The sequence below is a fragment of the Diplotaxodon limnothrissa genome, linkage group LG12 (genome assembly GCF_057381915.1).
Source record: "Diplotaxodon limnothrissa isolate DT_005_m linkage group LG12, D_limnothrissa_male_GT1.1, whole genome shotgun sequence".
NCBI classification, from domain to species: domain Eukaryota; kingdom Metazoa; phylum Chordata; class Actinopteri; order Cichliformes; family Cichlidae; genus Diplotaxodon; species Diplotaxodon limnothrissa.
In genome coordinates this window covers 10,746,484-10,764,158 of record NC_140607.1, presented here as the reverse complement: position 1 = coordinate 10,764,158, position 17,675 = coordinate 10,746,484, and the positions used below count along the sequence as shown (strand labels likewise).

At 41.3% G+C, this 17,675-nt stretch overlaps 1 protein-coding gene across 1 annotated transcript in view; it reads left to right on the top strand.

Annotated features, from left to right (window-relative positions):
• The first annotated feature begins 3,424 nt into the window (after nucleotides 1-3,424).
• The window catches only part of LOC146620887 (multiple epidermal growth factor-like domains protein 9), a 40,479-nt gene continuing 26,228 nt past the window's right edge, over nucleotides 3,425-17,675 (top strand). The window contains exons 1-2 of the mRNA XM_085367119.1: nucleotides 3,425-4,012; nucleotides 10,822-11,041. Of these exons, the coding sequence (XP_085223245.1) occupies nucleotides 3,466-4,012; nucleotides 10,822-11,041 (767 nt within the window). The 5' untranslated portion in view covers nucleotides 3,425-3,465. The remainder of the gene's footprint in view (nucleotides 4,013-10,821; nucleotides 11,042-17,675) is intronic.

Sequence of the window (17,675 nt, the reverse complement as noted above, 5' to 3'; positions counted from 1 at the left end):
ACCTTCAAAATATTGTCAAATTACATGAATTGTTAAATATGGTTCTTTTTTTCATTTCTTTGTGTGTGTGTGTGTGTGTGTGTGTGTGTGTGTGTGTGTGCGCGCGCGCGCGCGCGCGCGTGCTTTCAGTATTTTTCCTTGGTGTAACGGATCATGTGTGTTGCTCACAGTATACACGTGTGCTACACTACCGTTTCTGAATATGGCCATATGATTCCGAGCTTTTCTAACAAACTGACTTGTTATCGCCCCATGAGGCCACTAGGGGGCAACAAACACTTGCCAATCATAAACTGACTACAAGAAATCAAGGGACCATACCCTTACTTCCTGTGGTGACCTTAAAATAAACGTCTAAACTTTTGCGTAGGCACAACCTAAACATAACGTGACTCCCCAATCCTTACTCCTCACCAGCCCCAAGAAAAGAGCAACAGCACAATACCATTTAAGATGCTAGAATCAGTTTCTTTGCTCTGGAAGTAGGCAATGCCAAAACATAAAAAAAAAAAAAACTTCTGTTGAGCTTCCACAACAGAAATTTTAAAAAAGACAGTTCTCTAATCTAGGCTCCCTATCAATGAACAAGAGGAACCAAAGGTAAACAAAAAAAAACAAACAAAAAACGACTCACTTCTGCTGAAATGTGCTGTGCTGTGGTGAAATATTCACAGTTCACTACTTAACAAAGATTATTTACAAAATCCTCTCAACAAACATTTCAGGAGTAAATATAAATAAATACATATTGGGTGATATCTTTTTCAGCTGTACTATTGTGCAGTTGATGGTTGCTTTTTGAGAAGTAACAGAGTGAATCCTCCTGCAGGAGCACTGCTCCAGCCCACACAGCACTGGCATCCACCTCGAGTTTAAGATGGCACATGAAATCTGGAGCAGCGAGGAGAGGAGCGCTGCAAAGGAGAGCGTTAGTATCATCAACAAATTACTTAACAAGTGTCAAGTGTGGAAAAACTACTTTTGCAAACAGATCTACAGCATATACAGTAATTGAACATTTGAATTCTTCTAATGTCTTGATGCATTCTCAATCATCCAGGTAAGTAAATCTCCAAAAGTTGATTCTGTTCATTTGGACGTAGCGTTTTCAGTGGGAGAAACGTTTCGTCACTCATCCAAGTAACTTCTTCAGTCTCAGCTGACTGCAGGTTTCCTCACTGAAGGAAACCAGTCCATTGTTCCTTCAGTGGGCTGGTTTCAGTCATTATGCAAATGTACTGTTTTTAAGATTGGGGAAACATGTAGTCGGCTGTGACTGAAGAAGTCACTTGGATAAGTGACGAAACGTTTCTCCCACTGAAAACGTTACGTTCAAATGAACAGAATCAACTTTTGGAGAATTCTTCTAACCAGTACCGGGCACTGTGAACAGCTAACAAATATGAGAAAACATCACGAATAAAGGGTTTTCTTAACTTTTTTTATTTTAAAAACTTGCTTGCTATAAAATCAACATGTGACGCATATGTGTAATACTGCAGATATTAACTGTATGTTTGAAGTGGCACGATGTCCATATTTTTAGGGAATATTTGGGTGGTTAAGGCAGTGCATGTTATTACTGATTTAATAATCAATTACTAAATCAATTAGTAATCAATTATGCTGCAGAATTTTTTTCATTCTACTTTTGAAGGCACATTTTTGTTGTTTCCTTAGAAAAATTAGGAATGAAAACTGATTGTAAAATGAATAAATTGACTCATAAATAACAATCTATAAAATATAAAGCTTTGCTTTTTTGTAGTGTCACAATAATTCCATTCCTGGTGGAATTCATTTCTATTTTATTTATATAAAATTGAACTAAAGTAGCTGGGTATCCTGCAGAGAGGTTTGCGGGGGCCACCCTCAGCTCAAAGGAAAACGGCACCTCATTTCCTAATGCATTTACCTCCATCCCAGAACTGTGTTTCTTTTTCTTTCTTGTAACTCTCTCTCAGCACAGGAACCATAGGATTCACAGGAGGACACTCTGCACCCTGAGTTTTTCCAGCTTTACTCTTTTATATTTTTAATAAACCAAACATCTTCTAAGTGGTCTGGTCTTTGTTAGTGGAACAAAAATGGAAATGTGTTGCTTGAATATAATTAATTTACATATTTGTTGTTGTTTTATAATAACAAGTGTCCTATAATTCTTACGGGTGAGTATTTTAATGCAACATTAAACCTGTCAGTGTGTTCTAGACAATTTCACCACATGCAAGATAGGTATTGCTGAAAACACGATGAAGAAAAACAGGTATGTAAAGATAATTATTTGTTTTTATAAATTTTTTAAAACAATACAATATTAAAACCGGACTCATTTTGATTATTATGCAATATAAAAACACATTTAAAGGAGCAGCATGCTCTGACTATAGCTCTCCCCACATCACATCTGCTGGATAACAACACTGAAGACCTGACAAACCATCTTCTTGGTAGAAGGCTTGTACAGCTTTCATTGTGGGTTTTTTTTAACCATGACTAGGTGATGGTTACGCTGCGTTTAAATGTTTGATGGACTCACACGTTTTTATTAGCAAAGCCTTAGCACGGTCCCATTCGCTCATAGCCTTGCTGTCCCATTTTGGGTAAATGAGAAAACTAAAAACGGAAAAATGGTATTACTGCTTTAGTTGTTGTACATGTAGTACATTAAGCTTGCCCGCTGTTTAACCCGTGATCTTTTGCAGCCTGCGCTTTCCATGGTCAGCTTCCTGTTTGATGCTTGGCCCAAATATGCCACCATGTCACTGGTGAGGACATGGAATATGGATTATGCGGTTTCACAACCAGGGTTTAGCAAAAACGTGTTCGTTTTGATCCACTCAAACTTATGCCCAAGTCACCTTTATTTCACACAGAGCTTTTTATTAAGCTGTAGATTGCGTTTCAGGAAGAGTAGCTCCAGGAAATTTTTTAATGATGCTAGTAAATTTTATGACAGTTAATGCGTGTGGTGTTATTAAGAGCAAGGCAATAATTGGACCTTTAGGCCAGCAATTATTGGAAATTTCCATACCTAAGCGGGCGCATACTGAGGTGTAAAATGGGACAAAAAATAATAAACTTATATTTGCCACATTATTTTTACAAAGTACCCTATCAATACAAAAAATTCATGAATGGAAACCGGTTATAATTTTCGGGGAGGCTGAGACACTTGATAATTTACAACTTATTGTCTGCGGCGTGAAAAAGGGACTATCCAATCAACGAGCGATCGAGTGCCCCGTGGGCATTTTTCCTGGGCTCCCATTGGCTCACTGGTACGTCGATCTGAGGAACGGCTCGCGCTAGGTTGCAGCGCAGGTGAAGTGTTGACGGTGGTTCATAGGGCAACAAACAGCAGTGTACGCCGCCGGGAGACATCAATGCTGGAGTACACGTCCATTCAGGGAACGGTCTGAGGAAGACCATTACTGGGGCTTACATGGAGAGCTGAGGCTGAACATGACGTTAACGTCCTTAATGATGTACATATCTCTGCTTTTACTATTTATTTTGTATGTATATAGTGGGTTTTCTGAAGCTGCGCCCCGCATCAGTACCTACGATGCGTCGTCTATCTCCGGGAAAAGCGGCTCAGCCTCCGATGCCTGGGATACCTTCCGCAACGACATGCTTCGCAGTTTACCAGAGAGCTGGTTCACTCTCTCGCCTTCAGCCGGACTCGCACCGTTGCCGACTATTGTTTCAGCCGATCCTTCCACCACCACCACGGCCATCTCCAAAACGCCAACCACGGACCCGACACCCACCCCCACCAGCACAATTCACGCCCCTGATGTTGGAATAATCCCATACACTAAAGAACAAACAACACCGTTTTCCAGGCTAACCGGCGTGCGCAAGCGGTCCGCCGACGCGCGAACATCCCTCTTCACTCCGGAGAAAATGCTGCAGACCTTGGTGTCCATGGTTTCCCAGCGCACGGCCAACGATGCCTGGGCTGCGGATAATATCGACACATCTGTTACCTCAGTGGAGAGCAGCCAGGGTGAGTCCTGTGAAGCAGGAACCTTTGCAGATTTAACGTTTGTGTTGCGCAGTCACATCAGTAGGCTCGGATGGTGGCTCCGTGGGTTTGACGCATCCACCGAATTAACCAGATTGCAACAATGGGCAGACGCCTCAGAGTGCATAGTGTGCCCCTTTGAAAATAAGCAAGAGCCTAGATGCTTCCCCTGCACAGCTCCGTTCTAACATAGGGTTTCATTTTTTAATTATTATTATTTTAGGACGAGTGTGACATATATTACGTTGTTGGGGTTGGGTGTGGGGGGCTTGAGGGGGTGTGTAATCCTGTTGTTGTTCACTCAGTTTCTCCAATTCACAGAGAATTCATCCAAGCCTTGATTCTGTATAGTCAGAGCAGCCATGTTTGCAGCTGACAGGGAATACGCTGCTCATATAGCTGCTTCATCTTCTCCATTGTTGTTTGCTTGGCATATTTAGAACAAGGCCATCCAAGCAAAATGGCTAGGCAGGCCAAGCCATGAATGAGCAATGACAGTGGGGGAGTCTGCCCCCTCCTCCTCCTCCTCTCACACCTCACACACATCTCAGCATCCATGGTGTTGTTCTCCAGTCTGCCACAAATACCGCACAAATGTCCAAAATTCACCTTCAGCAGATGGTGTGTCTTCGTGCTTTGGCTTTCTTTTGCCCTTATCCTGTTGTAACCACATAAAAATGGTTTTTATGTGTTCTTGTTCAACACTGTCTATTCCCTTTTTGTCTGTAAAAGCTTCATCCCCTATCTCCCCGGGCCACACTGTGTTCTGCTTGTAGCTTTATAGAGCACTACACACACCAACACGTACACACACAGTTGCACACCTCCTGAACCTAAGTGTAAAATTCAGGCTACTGTATTTGAATGATATTGGCTTCCCCACACCAGGGGGTCCAATCTAGTCATGTTTTTTTTACAGTGACCCCTTTGTTCTCCTCACTGTGTCCTACCTGACTGTCAGCATTAATCCTAGTGATGGTGGCGGATTAAGAAAGCTGGTTGTGGTGTACTGCAGCCATAAATGGCTATTGAGAAATCTCCAGATTTGACTGGTTTGGGAGGAAAGAAGTAAAGCTTGGGTTCTGGTTGAACTCCTGGTAGATGGGCCATTAAAGATGCACAAATGTTCAGTGGAACATTGTTAAAGAACATCTTCCATTTTGACTGTTTCGAGTTTGATTTTGGCTTAACCTTATAACAGAAGTAGCGTTATGCTAAAATATACATAAGAGGCCTAATTTGAGAGGCAACATGTTTTAGTTTCTGAAAGTGGCATATATCTAAAATACAAACTAACTCTGCTGCCAAGTGGATCACCGTTGACCTGGTGGATGCTCAGAGGTTATTTCTTGGTGCTGGATCACAACTGTATTCCAGAAATGAACACAAGCACAATATTCCCCAGCTCTGACCTGTTATGTTATGGAAATGGAATCCCTCAAGGTGTTCATCTGTGTTGTCAGGTACCTGCATGTTAGCAGGGGATCCTGTGGGAGCTTAGAGGCCACATAAACACCCTGGAGTCTTTGTCTTGTTCGTCAAGCCAAGAGGCTGCCACCATCAGGAAGTGCTTTTTCAACAGGGGGTGGAGGCATGGGGGTCTGCTTGGTCTGCAACAGTGTTTACGCGAGTGGCCCTTTACAAAGTAACATCCACATCAGCATTATCCATTTCACATGTAAGTAGTTTTACTGTTATAGTTAGCTGTGAGTATCTATAAGTCTATAACATGGCACATAAACAAGAAAAAATTCTATTGATACTGATTAAACGTTATCAAAAAAACAGTTTTCGAGTTTATTTTTCTTTTCATAATATGTAAGTAATAAATATGTAAGTCTGTTTGGGCCATAAGCATTCTGGTTGGACAAAATAAGCTTTTGAATTGGTTTACCTTATTTTCTGTCATATGCACACTGTCACAATGGTGGATGCTCACATTAAAAAGGAATGATTGTTCAAATAATGAGGTTAATGTACCTACAAGTAATCCCTATCAGCTAAAAGCTCAGGCTACAGCTCTAAACACTGAGTTTCAGGCTGTTTTTTGTGCTCTTGGTTATATAGAGGTAATATCCCTAATATGGTCAGCTCTCGCTATGAGCACAAAAGTGAACAGACAGTCGCTAGTAAAGCAGAATGAAACAAACAGCTTTGTCTCTGTCAAAAGGCGAACTGAGGAGGTGAGCCAGGGCCTAGTATATGTTAACTAAGAATGGTTTTCTTGCTCTAGTAGAGTTCAAGGATTGAAGTGTGGAGCTAGAAATAAATGAGTGAGCAACAAAGTTAAAATGTTGAACTTTGGCTGGGATCACAGAAGCCCCACCCACCTGCTGTTCAGACCTTCTGTTCATAATTGACAGCCAATAAGAAAAAAAAGTTAGCCCAAAGAGGAAAAACAGGTTCTGCACGCGAGCAGATAAATAAAGATTTTTGAACTGCGATTCATGCAAATATACTCTACCAGAGTGCAGGAAGTGTTCAGTCAAAATGCAGCATATTTACCAAACTGCTTCCTGGATCCTTTTTCATGTTAGTGAGGCATTTAGTCATTTCTCCTTTTAAGTCATTTGATCCACTTTGTTACGTGAACCGTGAGGTCAAAATGAAACACATGGCCACGTGTCAGGTCATAAATGGAAACTTCAGCTGGCCTTGTTTAGATTTGTAACTTCAAAACCCCCCAAACTCTCTATTCTTGTAGCGTGAAGGCCACTCACACGACATCATCACATCATTCGGGATAACGCCTCGCTCGGCTACCTCAGTAGATTCTCTTCCAGGGCAGAGGCCCCATAGACCAATACCATGTGGTGTTTTTCCACAGCTTTACTTTGCAAAGTCTCCCAGTGCTTCATGGAAGATAATGCGTTTTGACTCTCCAAACAAATCTCAAAGCACAATGATTGTTTTCACCATAGCAAGCTCTAAATTAGGCAGGACAGGAGGCAGTTGTTTTGTTTTTCTTTTTCATTTTTCATGGCGAGCAGTCTGCCACTGTCTGTTCCTGAATACCAGCAGCCATGCTGTCACAACCCTTTACAGCAAGTTAAATAGGAGAAAGATGAACTCTTGCTTCGGTTCCTCCTCACCTTCTCTTCCTCGCTGCACGCAGTTCCAGTGCAATCTAAATCAAACTTGCTGCCGCGGCCTCACAGAATCATCTCACACCTAGCGGAAGCTGGGTTTTAAGAATGAACTTTGTGCGTGTGTTAGGGGTGATGCATTCACTGGATCGCACACATTTTCAGGCGTGATCAGAACTGACAGTTCCTATGCGGACATTGCTGTAGCAAAGGCCCAGACTGTATATTCAACAAGCTTGCGTAACCACAGGCCTTTATTAGTTACATAAAACTCCAAGCAGCAGTGGCAGACGAGTATAATCTGAGTAGGACGCCTGAGCGGGAATGCATTAAAATTTAGCTGTCCTTTCCTCTCTTAATGTTAGTTGAGATATTGTGTGCACACCACATATAAAAACATGCTGTTCTGCTCTCTTATTTGTCTGTTTTCTTTGTCTCACTGCTGAGCACAGAATGGAGACACACAGTCGAGCCTTCAGTTGCCACACCTAGCCTGAGATCAGATGAATAATAGATTGGCACTCTGTGGATTCATCCACATGTCTGTCATTACATCCTCCATATGCAGCACAGTTGCACACTTATCTCTAGACTGTCTAGAGTCTCCATGAGATGGGAATCTTGTTTTTTGTTTTTTTGAAGCATAAGTGAATTGTGCTTTCAACAAAACAGAAACCAGCCAAAGAAAGACAAGGTTTCATTTGAAAAATCTGGATGAGCAAAGTGTAACTTTGTGCACTTCTTTAGCACAACACAGTGGGCAGCTCCTAGACACAGATGATATTAGTGGACTGTGGTTCGATTGTGCAGCTTAAAGTGAACGATGGTGGAAGCCAGGGCAGCACCTAGTGTCTTCATTTCTGGGCATGCTCACATTTGGTCCATTTTCAAATTAAATTTCTCTTCCACTACCAGTTCCAAAGTTTCCAGATTCAGTAAATGTGTAAGGCAGGTGTCTGTGTAATGTTGGGCTAAACTGGTTTATGACAAATGCTAGCATAAAGACTTCGCTCTTTACAAACACAGTGCATCACGCCGATTCCATTAGCTGTGGAATGCTGCAATGACAGTGACAGCATGATCAGCTATAAAAAGGCTTAAAACATTAGGTCAAATGTTTGAACTGAGATGAGTGAAATTCTGGGTTTTCTGTTCCAGGAAAAACTGAATCAGTCACCATGGTAACAGACTCTGTAAACTTCAAAGTCTCAATTTCTTCCTCACTCTTCCCCTCTTGCTGCACCTGATCCACCTGTGTGATGCCACATTTCCTCATTCATAAAGTTGCTGTAAAAGCATAATTCATTTTACAAACACTTAGATGTTAGTGTGCTTTTTTAATTAACATGAGTGCTATGACATTCACTCAGTTGTCAGTATATAAGGACAGAGTTATTATCTACTCGGAATATTAAATAAATTTTAGTCTCCATCCTGCTAACTCTGACTCTGTAGGCAGTAATGGAGCTATCAGAGTGACAGCCTGTTTTTGTCCACTGCAAACATCTATTGAGCCTTACTGTAGCAATCACTATTTAAAGAAAAGGGTCTTTAGACAGAGAAGACTGATCAATGATGAATAACTTGTCATATAGTAAATGGTAATAGTCATAAAAAATGCCTGTCACAGCTGGGATCTTTGAGATAAGGCTCTATAATACAACTAAATGAGTTTTTGAAGTCCGATCTGACATTCCGCGTTAAAAATTTGTTCACAGATTGACATTCAGTCATGAAATGATGTCAAACAACATTTTGAAAGGTACATGGTCTGAAATTCAGTCTGAACATGTCTCAGTGGGTTTTTACAAACACTTGCATGGGTTAGGCCAAGTGCAAGTGGCGTCCTCACATTGACATCCAAAATGGATATGGATCACGGATTCTGACTGAGTCAGGCCCGGATCTTTGGTTCTCATCATTTCTTAGCTCCTCTGATTAGATCCATTCATAATGGCTTACTCCCTGGCACAATCTGTGCTCCTTATTTAAAATGGCTGATCCCCCAAGACTGTATTGAAGTATTGAAGTAAAATCATGTTTAGCTTTACTAATAGTACTTTTCCAAGTCTTTATTCAATGCAAGCTCCACGGAAAGTAACGTACAGCATCTCATCTCTGTTATGACTGTAAGAGAGCCATCATTTGTAAGGGAAGCTGCTGTTAGATCAGGTTAACAAGGGAACATAAAAGCTGAGTTTTTCTGTAAATCTCATTAAGGGGTTTTTATTCAGTAGTGGGGAAAATAAAAAATAAAAAAAATTGTATTTTTAAAAAAAGTGAGGTTGTTATAGTACTCCAGTAGATTCAATTTTTACTGAATAAATATTGAAAAAACAAAATGATCTTTTGCTATCTGGGTAATTAACAGCAGGTCTATCAGTAAACTGTGATCTGTTTCTTCATATTTTAATCCTCCGTTTCTGACTCCTACAGTTTGAATAATTAGATTCACAAATCAAACCTAAATTAGGGTTCCAGCTTCATCTAATGACACTTCAAGTTGGGTAAAAGATGCCAGCAGACATTTATTTTTTTGTATCTATTTTTTTTTTTTTTTTTTAAATTAAACATTCATACTTATTATGAAGATGACATAGTATCTCAAGATGATTATAATTACTCCTCTTCCTTGCTGTGATTTCAGGTAAATATCATAGTCAGTACTGACATGTGTTCATTTCTCTCAGGCCACCGGATTACAAATGCAGATTGTCCTTTCCACATTCATGCATGTGCAGCTGAATGTGCGCATGAACATGCTCTGAAATGACTGAACTTGCTCTGATCAGCTGGTCTGGAACAGGGAACTCAGTTACAGATTAGAGTTAATCAACTCAGAGTTTACTTTTACACTCAGAGTTTGTTTTAGGTTCTTCGTGGGGTAGGGCTCAAGTCACTGGTGACCTATCTAGGGTCATGGAGAGGGTGTGGTGTAACTTTAGAGACCTCCAAATGCAAAAAGTTTCACTGTAAGTGTTATTTTTAATAAATTGCATGCTCAAACAAATGTTTTGTCTCACTCCCATTTCTCCTTGTTCCATGTTAAAGCTTGGTTCCAAGCTTGTTAGAACCTCGTTAAGATCCAACCGTACAAAATATGATATTTTTTTTGTTGTTGCCATTTTTCAAGCGCTTTAAGCTTTTGATCGGGACTGTATAGATCTGCTAGCGGTTGTCACAGTTGTGGGACACATAACTGTGGTATCCAAGGAAATGGCAAAGACACTTGTTGCCGATGGGAGAGGTTTGCTGTGTAAGATATGGTTAACATTGTGAAAGGATGTATTTTAACCCAAACCGCAATGTTTTTTGTTTTTTTTACCTAATCCCAACAAAGTAGTTTGTTGCTAGACCTAAACAAACAGGGAGTGAAAAGGAGAAAGTGTTGAACAAGCAGGGTGAAACCAGGGTAAAAAAAAAAAAAATTAGAGATGAAAAGTTGAATGGTTTATGACTTTGAAGGAAACATATGCATTTTCATCTTTAAGGGTCACAACAAAAAGGTTTTAAAATCCCTGTTTTGCACATTACACAAGTCACTGCTTGTTGCATTTGAAATGTTTTGTTGTGAAATAATATTTGTGAAATAAACAATGTTCATCATTGTGTAGTGTGGTCAGTACTGACCTGCTTTCACTACTGTTGTCCTTCATGCGTTATTTACATTTTTTTTGTCTTTCCTGTTTTTTTGTCACACCCCAGCCACCACTCACTCAGAGATCCTTTGTAACTGCAGCAGTGACTTTGAGGGGATTTCACATCCCGACGACTGTGACAAGAGCACCGGTCAGTGTTCGTGTGTGAAGGGCTACACTGGTCTGCAGTGTGAGGACTGCGAGGAGGATTACTTCACAAATGGCACCAGTGGCTGCCAGCCCTGTTCCTGCGACTCATACGGTGCAGTGAACCACCTCTGTGACAGGTAAGGCTGCTTTTTCAGTTTCCCCGCGAGGGCAGCCTCTGGCAAAAAAGTCAGTTTGTTTTGTCAACACAACTGAAGAGAGACAACTCATTTCTGTGCTGTGTCTCACTAGTAAATCAGATAAGCTTTGTTTACATATTTACTGCTTTTCTGACTAACTGTGGTATAAAACGCACATGTCAACTGTATCTCTGTATAGAATGTAAGGGGGGCTGTATTTTAGCATTTTTTCAGCTTGTTTTGGTTCAGCCTTACTGCTTGCTCCAACAGTGACCAGCAGAAATAGATGTTTACATTGCCCAGAACCACATTGCTAGTATTTATCAGGTAAAGTTGGGTATTTTGTTAACTGGTGAAGGACAAAACAGAGAGAGTCAATTCTGAAGCTGTTTTGGTGTTAAACATGGTTTCTTGACTGTTGTGTGTATAAACAGGCAACAACTCTGGTGGATTTGGCATAAAAATGCAGAGCCAGATAAGCAAGTTAATTATTATTTTTTCCCTGTATACATAATCACAGCCTAGACTTTCAGGTAAGGGCAGAAGCGGCTGTTGATCAGAAGGTACAGTGGTTGGTTGACCTACTGTTAACCCACGGTCAGTGTCTGGATCTTCCAGCGTGTTTCAAAGTGAAGTTGCCCCTATGTGTCCATCAGAGTGCGAGTGTGTCCTTCTTGGATGAAGTGCTTATAAGACATAGAATGAAAGCATTGTATGAATGTGGATGGCAGGAAGATTGTAGTAGAAAGCTCTTTAAGCGCTCAGATTGTATGGGCCAGTCCACTTGATCATTAGCCAATGGCATGACTTTGTATTTTGATAAGTAGGGTGAGCCTTTTTTCTTTTTCTTTGTATTGTCCTGGAAAATTGGGAAAGAAAGTTCTATAGGTGAGCAATAAAGCTGTACCCACCTTTTCAGGCATAGCATCCTGGATTTTATTTAGCTGCCTAAAAGAGACTTGCAGGTATTACAAGGCTGGAAAGTGTCAGGTGTCGCTGTGTGCAGGCAGGAGTAGTGGACCCAAAGTGCAGACTCACGGCAGGCAAAAGTGTATTTCAAAACTCAGCTTTTAATGCTGGATGGCAAAACGTAACAAAAGTCCAAATGAACTTACATAAGCAAGCAGGCAGCCAGACCACACAGCATATATGAGGGTAGATCACAACACTGACACAGAGAAACACAGGGCTTAAATACACAGAGGGAGCAATCAGGGAATGGGTAACAGGAGGGAAACACAGCTGGGGCAAATCAGGCCTAACGAGACAAGGGGAAGCGAAACCAGATATATTAACATAAGACATGGACCTTCAAAATAAAACAGGAAACATAACACAGACTGAACTTAGAGACACAGACTCACAGGCAGACACTACAACAGAGGGAACAGAGACGTGGGACCAGGGCAGACAGACACTGACTGGACATGGGGATATCACAGACAGGGGAGACAGCAACTAAGGATTACACAGAGACATAAACCATAAGAAAGAACTCTAACAAAGAAACCAAAGACTAGAAAAGATAAATAATATAATAAACTCAAACCTCTGGGTCAACGACCCAGGCATCCTAACACAAATGCTATTTATGGTCTCCTCACAACAATGATAAGTAAAATAAACTGGGCCAATATGGCATGTTTGTTAATACAGGGATACACATGTTAATGTGATCTCTGGTCTCCCACTCAGATACACAGGTCTCCGAGTGTCCAGCATTCAGACAGCTACCTGAGGACAGTCATGTGAGAGAAAATCTGCTCACACAGATATGTAGAGCCAAATACTGTCAATAAGGCCTCTGCAATGTTCTGAAGACAGTTAAACTTGTCAGGTAGTGATGTACAGCAGGTGAAAATGCAAGCTGCATGAACACGCACAGCTATGGATTCCAGCTGCTTCGATGTTGCATTAACTGGCATTAACTCAGCCAGTTAATGCGAGACAAATCCAGCTGCTCATTAAAGATTTCTGGTTTGATCAGAAAATAAAACATTGGTCCATACACCTGAAAGCCCCAAAAACGCAGTGTGAATTCTGTCTCGAGTCTACGGATGTATCCGTGTATTTCCGTGGTGCTGATGCTGCGCTGAGCGGACAGCTCCTGAAGCTTTTGAAGTGTCGAAATATGGAAAGCTAACAACATCCCTCTCACCAGTAGGCTAAGTTATTTTTAGCCAATTACAAGTTGAATCTGGTAGTTGGGGTTGTTGGTTAAGATACCGTCATTAAGAAGCGGCACAACTAATGTGTCTATGCGAGCTATTTTGCGATGTGCACCGCTGGCCTGGCCATTTATTTTTTAATGCGCCTTCTCAGATTAATTCACTGCGTGTCGTGCCCAGGGCTGGACTGGGACAAAAAATTGGCCCGGGCATTTTGACTACAGACCGGCCCACCAGGTATTAAAGCCATAAAGCCTTTGGATGAAAACAAACGCGATTGTGACAGTGATGTACAGTCTTGTTGGTATATGTATGATTTCTATTCATTTTACGTCAGATAAAAACTTTGGTTGTAAGCTTCAGATAATTATTTAATAACAGCCAGACATTTTAAATGAAAATAAGAAAGTATTTCTTTGTGCCCCCCTTTCCCTGTTAATGCCCTACCTGGCCCCCTGGCAACACTTTGCTAGACCCCTGCACAGTTACCAGCTGTCAGCTACTTGGTGTTATTTGTCTCTCAGAAACAGTTCATAACTTCCATTCAACTCATTCATGTCACCTAAAAGGTAAACCTGTTTCTCCATCACCTGTTCAGCTCTGATGATTCAGTAAGGACATCTCCGGGTTTCATCTTCATGTTTCCCTCTCACCAGATAACCAAACCGATATCATGACCAGCAGCTTTTACAGCTGTGGCTCCAGCAAACATCAGCTGATACTAGAAATTAATATTAAATAAATTCTAACAACAGCTGATCAAGCTTAAACGTGCTGCTGTTGTTTAGCGCAACATTCGGCGGTTTCCTCTTTCTGGCGCAAAGTGGGCGATAAACAAAGAAGAGAGAAAAGCCAATCAGCTGATCATTGATCAGTTTCATGATTGAAGTAGCAACAGGAGAGAGAGGGGAGAGAAGAGGCAGCTGTGCAGCGTAACGACAGAATAACTCTAGCTTTGTGTCTTTTTCCATTCTAGCTGAAGTACGGGACAAACTGTTCCTTTTCAGCTCAATACGAAACTCGTAATATTTTTCTCTGAATGCGGGACGAATGCGGGTTGGCGACTCTACTAACTAACCTTATGAATAAAATAAAGTTCGCTACAACAATGCTGATGAAAACTCTGTCATGCTAGCTAGTACGCAGTACGAGTTATTGTAACTGACTGTAAAAAGTCAGCACAACGAAAATAAACTACACCTAAACTTGATTTATATCTGACCCAGATAGACTGCAGGTCATAACTTCTTACCTGAAGTTCAGTTCACCTGACACTCGGACCGGTGCTGCCTTGGGTCTCTGCTCCTCCTGCCTCCCTTTTCCCTGTGGAAGCTCCGCCATAGCCACCACCAAACAACTGAGTTATTTTTACACACCGGCCAGTATCTGGCCAATCCACCACCTTTCATTTTTTATACCCTTACAAAAGAAAAAAAAATCATCGGCCCACCGAGCATGCCCGAGTATGCCCGATGGCCAGTCCAGCTATGGTCGTGCCATCAGTTAGCCCTTCTTAGGGTGCTTAGTCTAGACTGTTGTAGGCAAGCTGTCTTTTAATCTCTTAGTAGTTAAGTAAAATATTTTTTCTGGGTTCTTGGAGGTCATTCCAGAGCCTGTTTTGGATGTTGGCTTCCTTTTGTTCCATTCTCTGTCAAGATATTCCCACACTACTTCAATAATGGTAAATGGTCTGTATTTGTATAACGCTTTACTTGGTCCTAAGGACCCCAAAGCGCTTTACACTATACACAATCATCCACCTACCCAACTCATTTCTGTGCTGTGTCTCACTAGTAAATCAGATAAGCTTTGTTTACATATTTACTGCTTTTCTGACTAACTGTGGTATAAAACGCACATGTCAACTGTATCTCTGTATAGAATGTAAGGGGGGCTGTATTTTAGCATTTTTTCAGCTTGTTTTGGTTCAGCCTTACTGCTTGCTCCAACAGTGACCAGCAGAAATAGATGTTTACATTGCCCAGAACCACATTGCTAGTATTTATCAGGTAAAGTTGAGTATTTTGTTAACTGGTGAAGGACAAAACAGAGAGAGTCAATTCTGAAGCTGTTTTGGTGTTAAACATGGTTTCTTGACTGTTGTGTGTATAAACAGGCAACAACTCTGGTGGATTTGGCATAAAAATGCAGAGCCAGATAAGCAAGTTAATTATTATTTTTTCCCTGTATACATAATCACAGCCTAGACTTTCAGGTAAGGGCAGAAGTGGCTGTTGATCAGAAGGTACAGTGGTTGGTTGACCTACTGTTAACCCACGGTCAGTGTCTGGATCTTCCAGCGTGTTTCAAAGTGAAGTTGCCCCTATGTGTCCATCAGAGTGCAAGTGTGTCCTTCTTGGATGAAGTGCTTATAAGACATAGAATGAAAGCATTGTATGAATGTGGATGGCAGGAAGATTGTAGTAGAAAGCTCTTTAAGCGCTCAGATTGTATGGGCCAGTCCACTTGATCATTAGCCAATGGCATGACTTTGTATTTTGATAAGTAGGGTGAGCCTTTTTTCTTTTTCGTTGTATTGTCCTGGAAAATTGGGAAATGGGTGCAGTGATCAGTTAAAACGTGCAAACATAAATGGAAATACAGTGTATAAGGTAAAGCGTGAAAGTCTAGACCAGGGGTAGGCAACCTTTCTGATGAGTGCCATCTAAAATTTCCTCAGAAGCCAGTGTGCCATATGATTGCATTAGCAATAAATTTAATAACGCTCTATATTAACAGTTACACACTATATAGAACCACTTTATAGAATTATATTTGTTTGCAGATGCTGGCAGCTATCAGCGAATAGTTATCAGCTATTTTGAAACAAAAAAAAAAAGACACTTTTTATCCATAACAGCAAATGAACTGTACAACAGAAAATACAAATTGTCATGAACAGCTGTGTGCAGGCAGGAGTAGTGGACCCAAAGTGCAGACTCACGGTAGGCAAAAGTGTATTTCAAAACTCAGCTTTTAATGCTGGATGGCAAAACGTAACAAAAATCCAAATAAACTTACATAAGCAAGCAGGCAGCCAGACCACACAGCATATATGAGGGTAGATCACAACACTGACACAGAGAAACACAGGGCTTAAATACACAGAGGGAGCAATCAGGGAATGGGTAACAGGAGGGAAACACAGCTGGGGCAGCTCTTCTCTCCACACACACATTCACACACTGGTGATGACAGCCGCCCTGGGGCGCACTGACAGAGGCAAGGCTGCCGGAAACTGGCACCACCGGGCCCTCTCACCACCACCAGTAGGCAACGGGTGAAATGTCTTGCCCAAGGACACAACGACCGAGACTGTCGGAGCCAGGGCTCAAACCGGCAACCTTCCGATTACAAGACGAATGCCCAACTCTTGAGCCATGATTGCCCCTACTAATGTTTCTAATGTTTAGATTTAGACTCTGGCGAGGCCAGTCGATGACTGATAGTGTTTCATTGTGTGTTTTTTCTATCCAGGTATCCCTTTACTGCATTGGTGGTGTGTGTGGGATCATTGTCATGATGAAAAATTAATCTGTTACTGTTCAGATTTTTCCTAGATTGTGTTCCATGGTGCATCAAAATCGAATGGGTTTTTCTCCCACTCCCAATGCTACAGCCTGAAATGCAGCCACAAGCCACGGCAGAGCCTCCGCATGTTTTTAAAATGGCTGCAAACACTCACTGCTGTACCTCTGTCCTACTTCAAAAATGTAAAATTTGGATTCATTATTCCAGAAGACCTGTTCCCACTGATGTTCAGTGTTCAAAGAAAAACCTGAGAACAACCTTCAGAAAGACTGGAGAACTATTGCTCAAAAAATGAATTCTGACACCATGGAAGCCAATTTGGGACTAATGCTAATAAATTTTAGGACATGATTACACCTGAAAATGACCTCAAGCTTTTGTTTGAATTCTGGAGGGAAAAAAAAGGTTTCACCCATTTTGGATAAGAGAAATATTACGACTGGTCAGTACTTAACAGTAAAATCAATAAAACGAAGACATCATTCGGGCTTTCCTTTAACACTGGCTCAGTCACTGGCTTAACTTGAATTTGAACATGTTTTGCATAAAGGGCTTAGCGACAGCACTGATTTGCACGTGAGTTAACGACAGAGTGACTGCATTTAACCACCAGTTTGTCGAACACAGGGTGACTGTAGCTCAGGAGGTAGACCAGGATATCTACTAATCAGAAGGTAATCAGAATTGTTGCTGGTTTGATCCCTGCCTGCATACCAAATATCCTTGGCCAAGATATTGCAAATTGCCCTCTGACACATCCATCAGACTGAATGTTGGACAGAAAAAAGTGCTTGTATGAACTGGTGTAAATGGGTGAATAAGACATGTTGTATGAAGCGTTTTGATTGCTGAGGTTGAGTAGAGAAGCACTATCTAAGATTCTAATTGTGTCACTGTGATCTAAACTCTGAAACAAATCCTCTTTATGAGGCTAC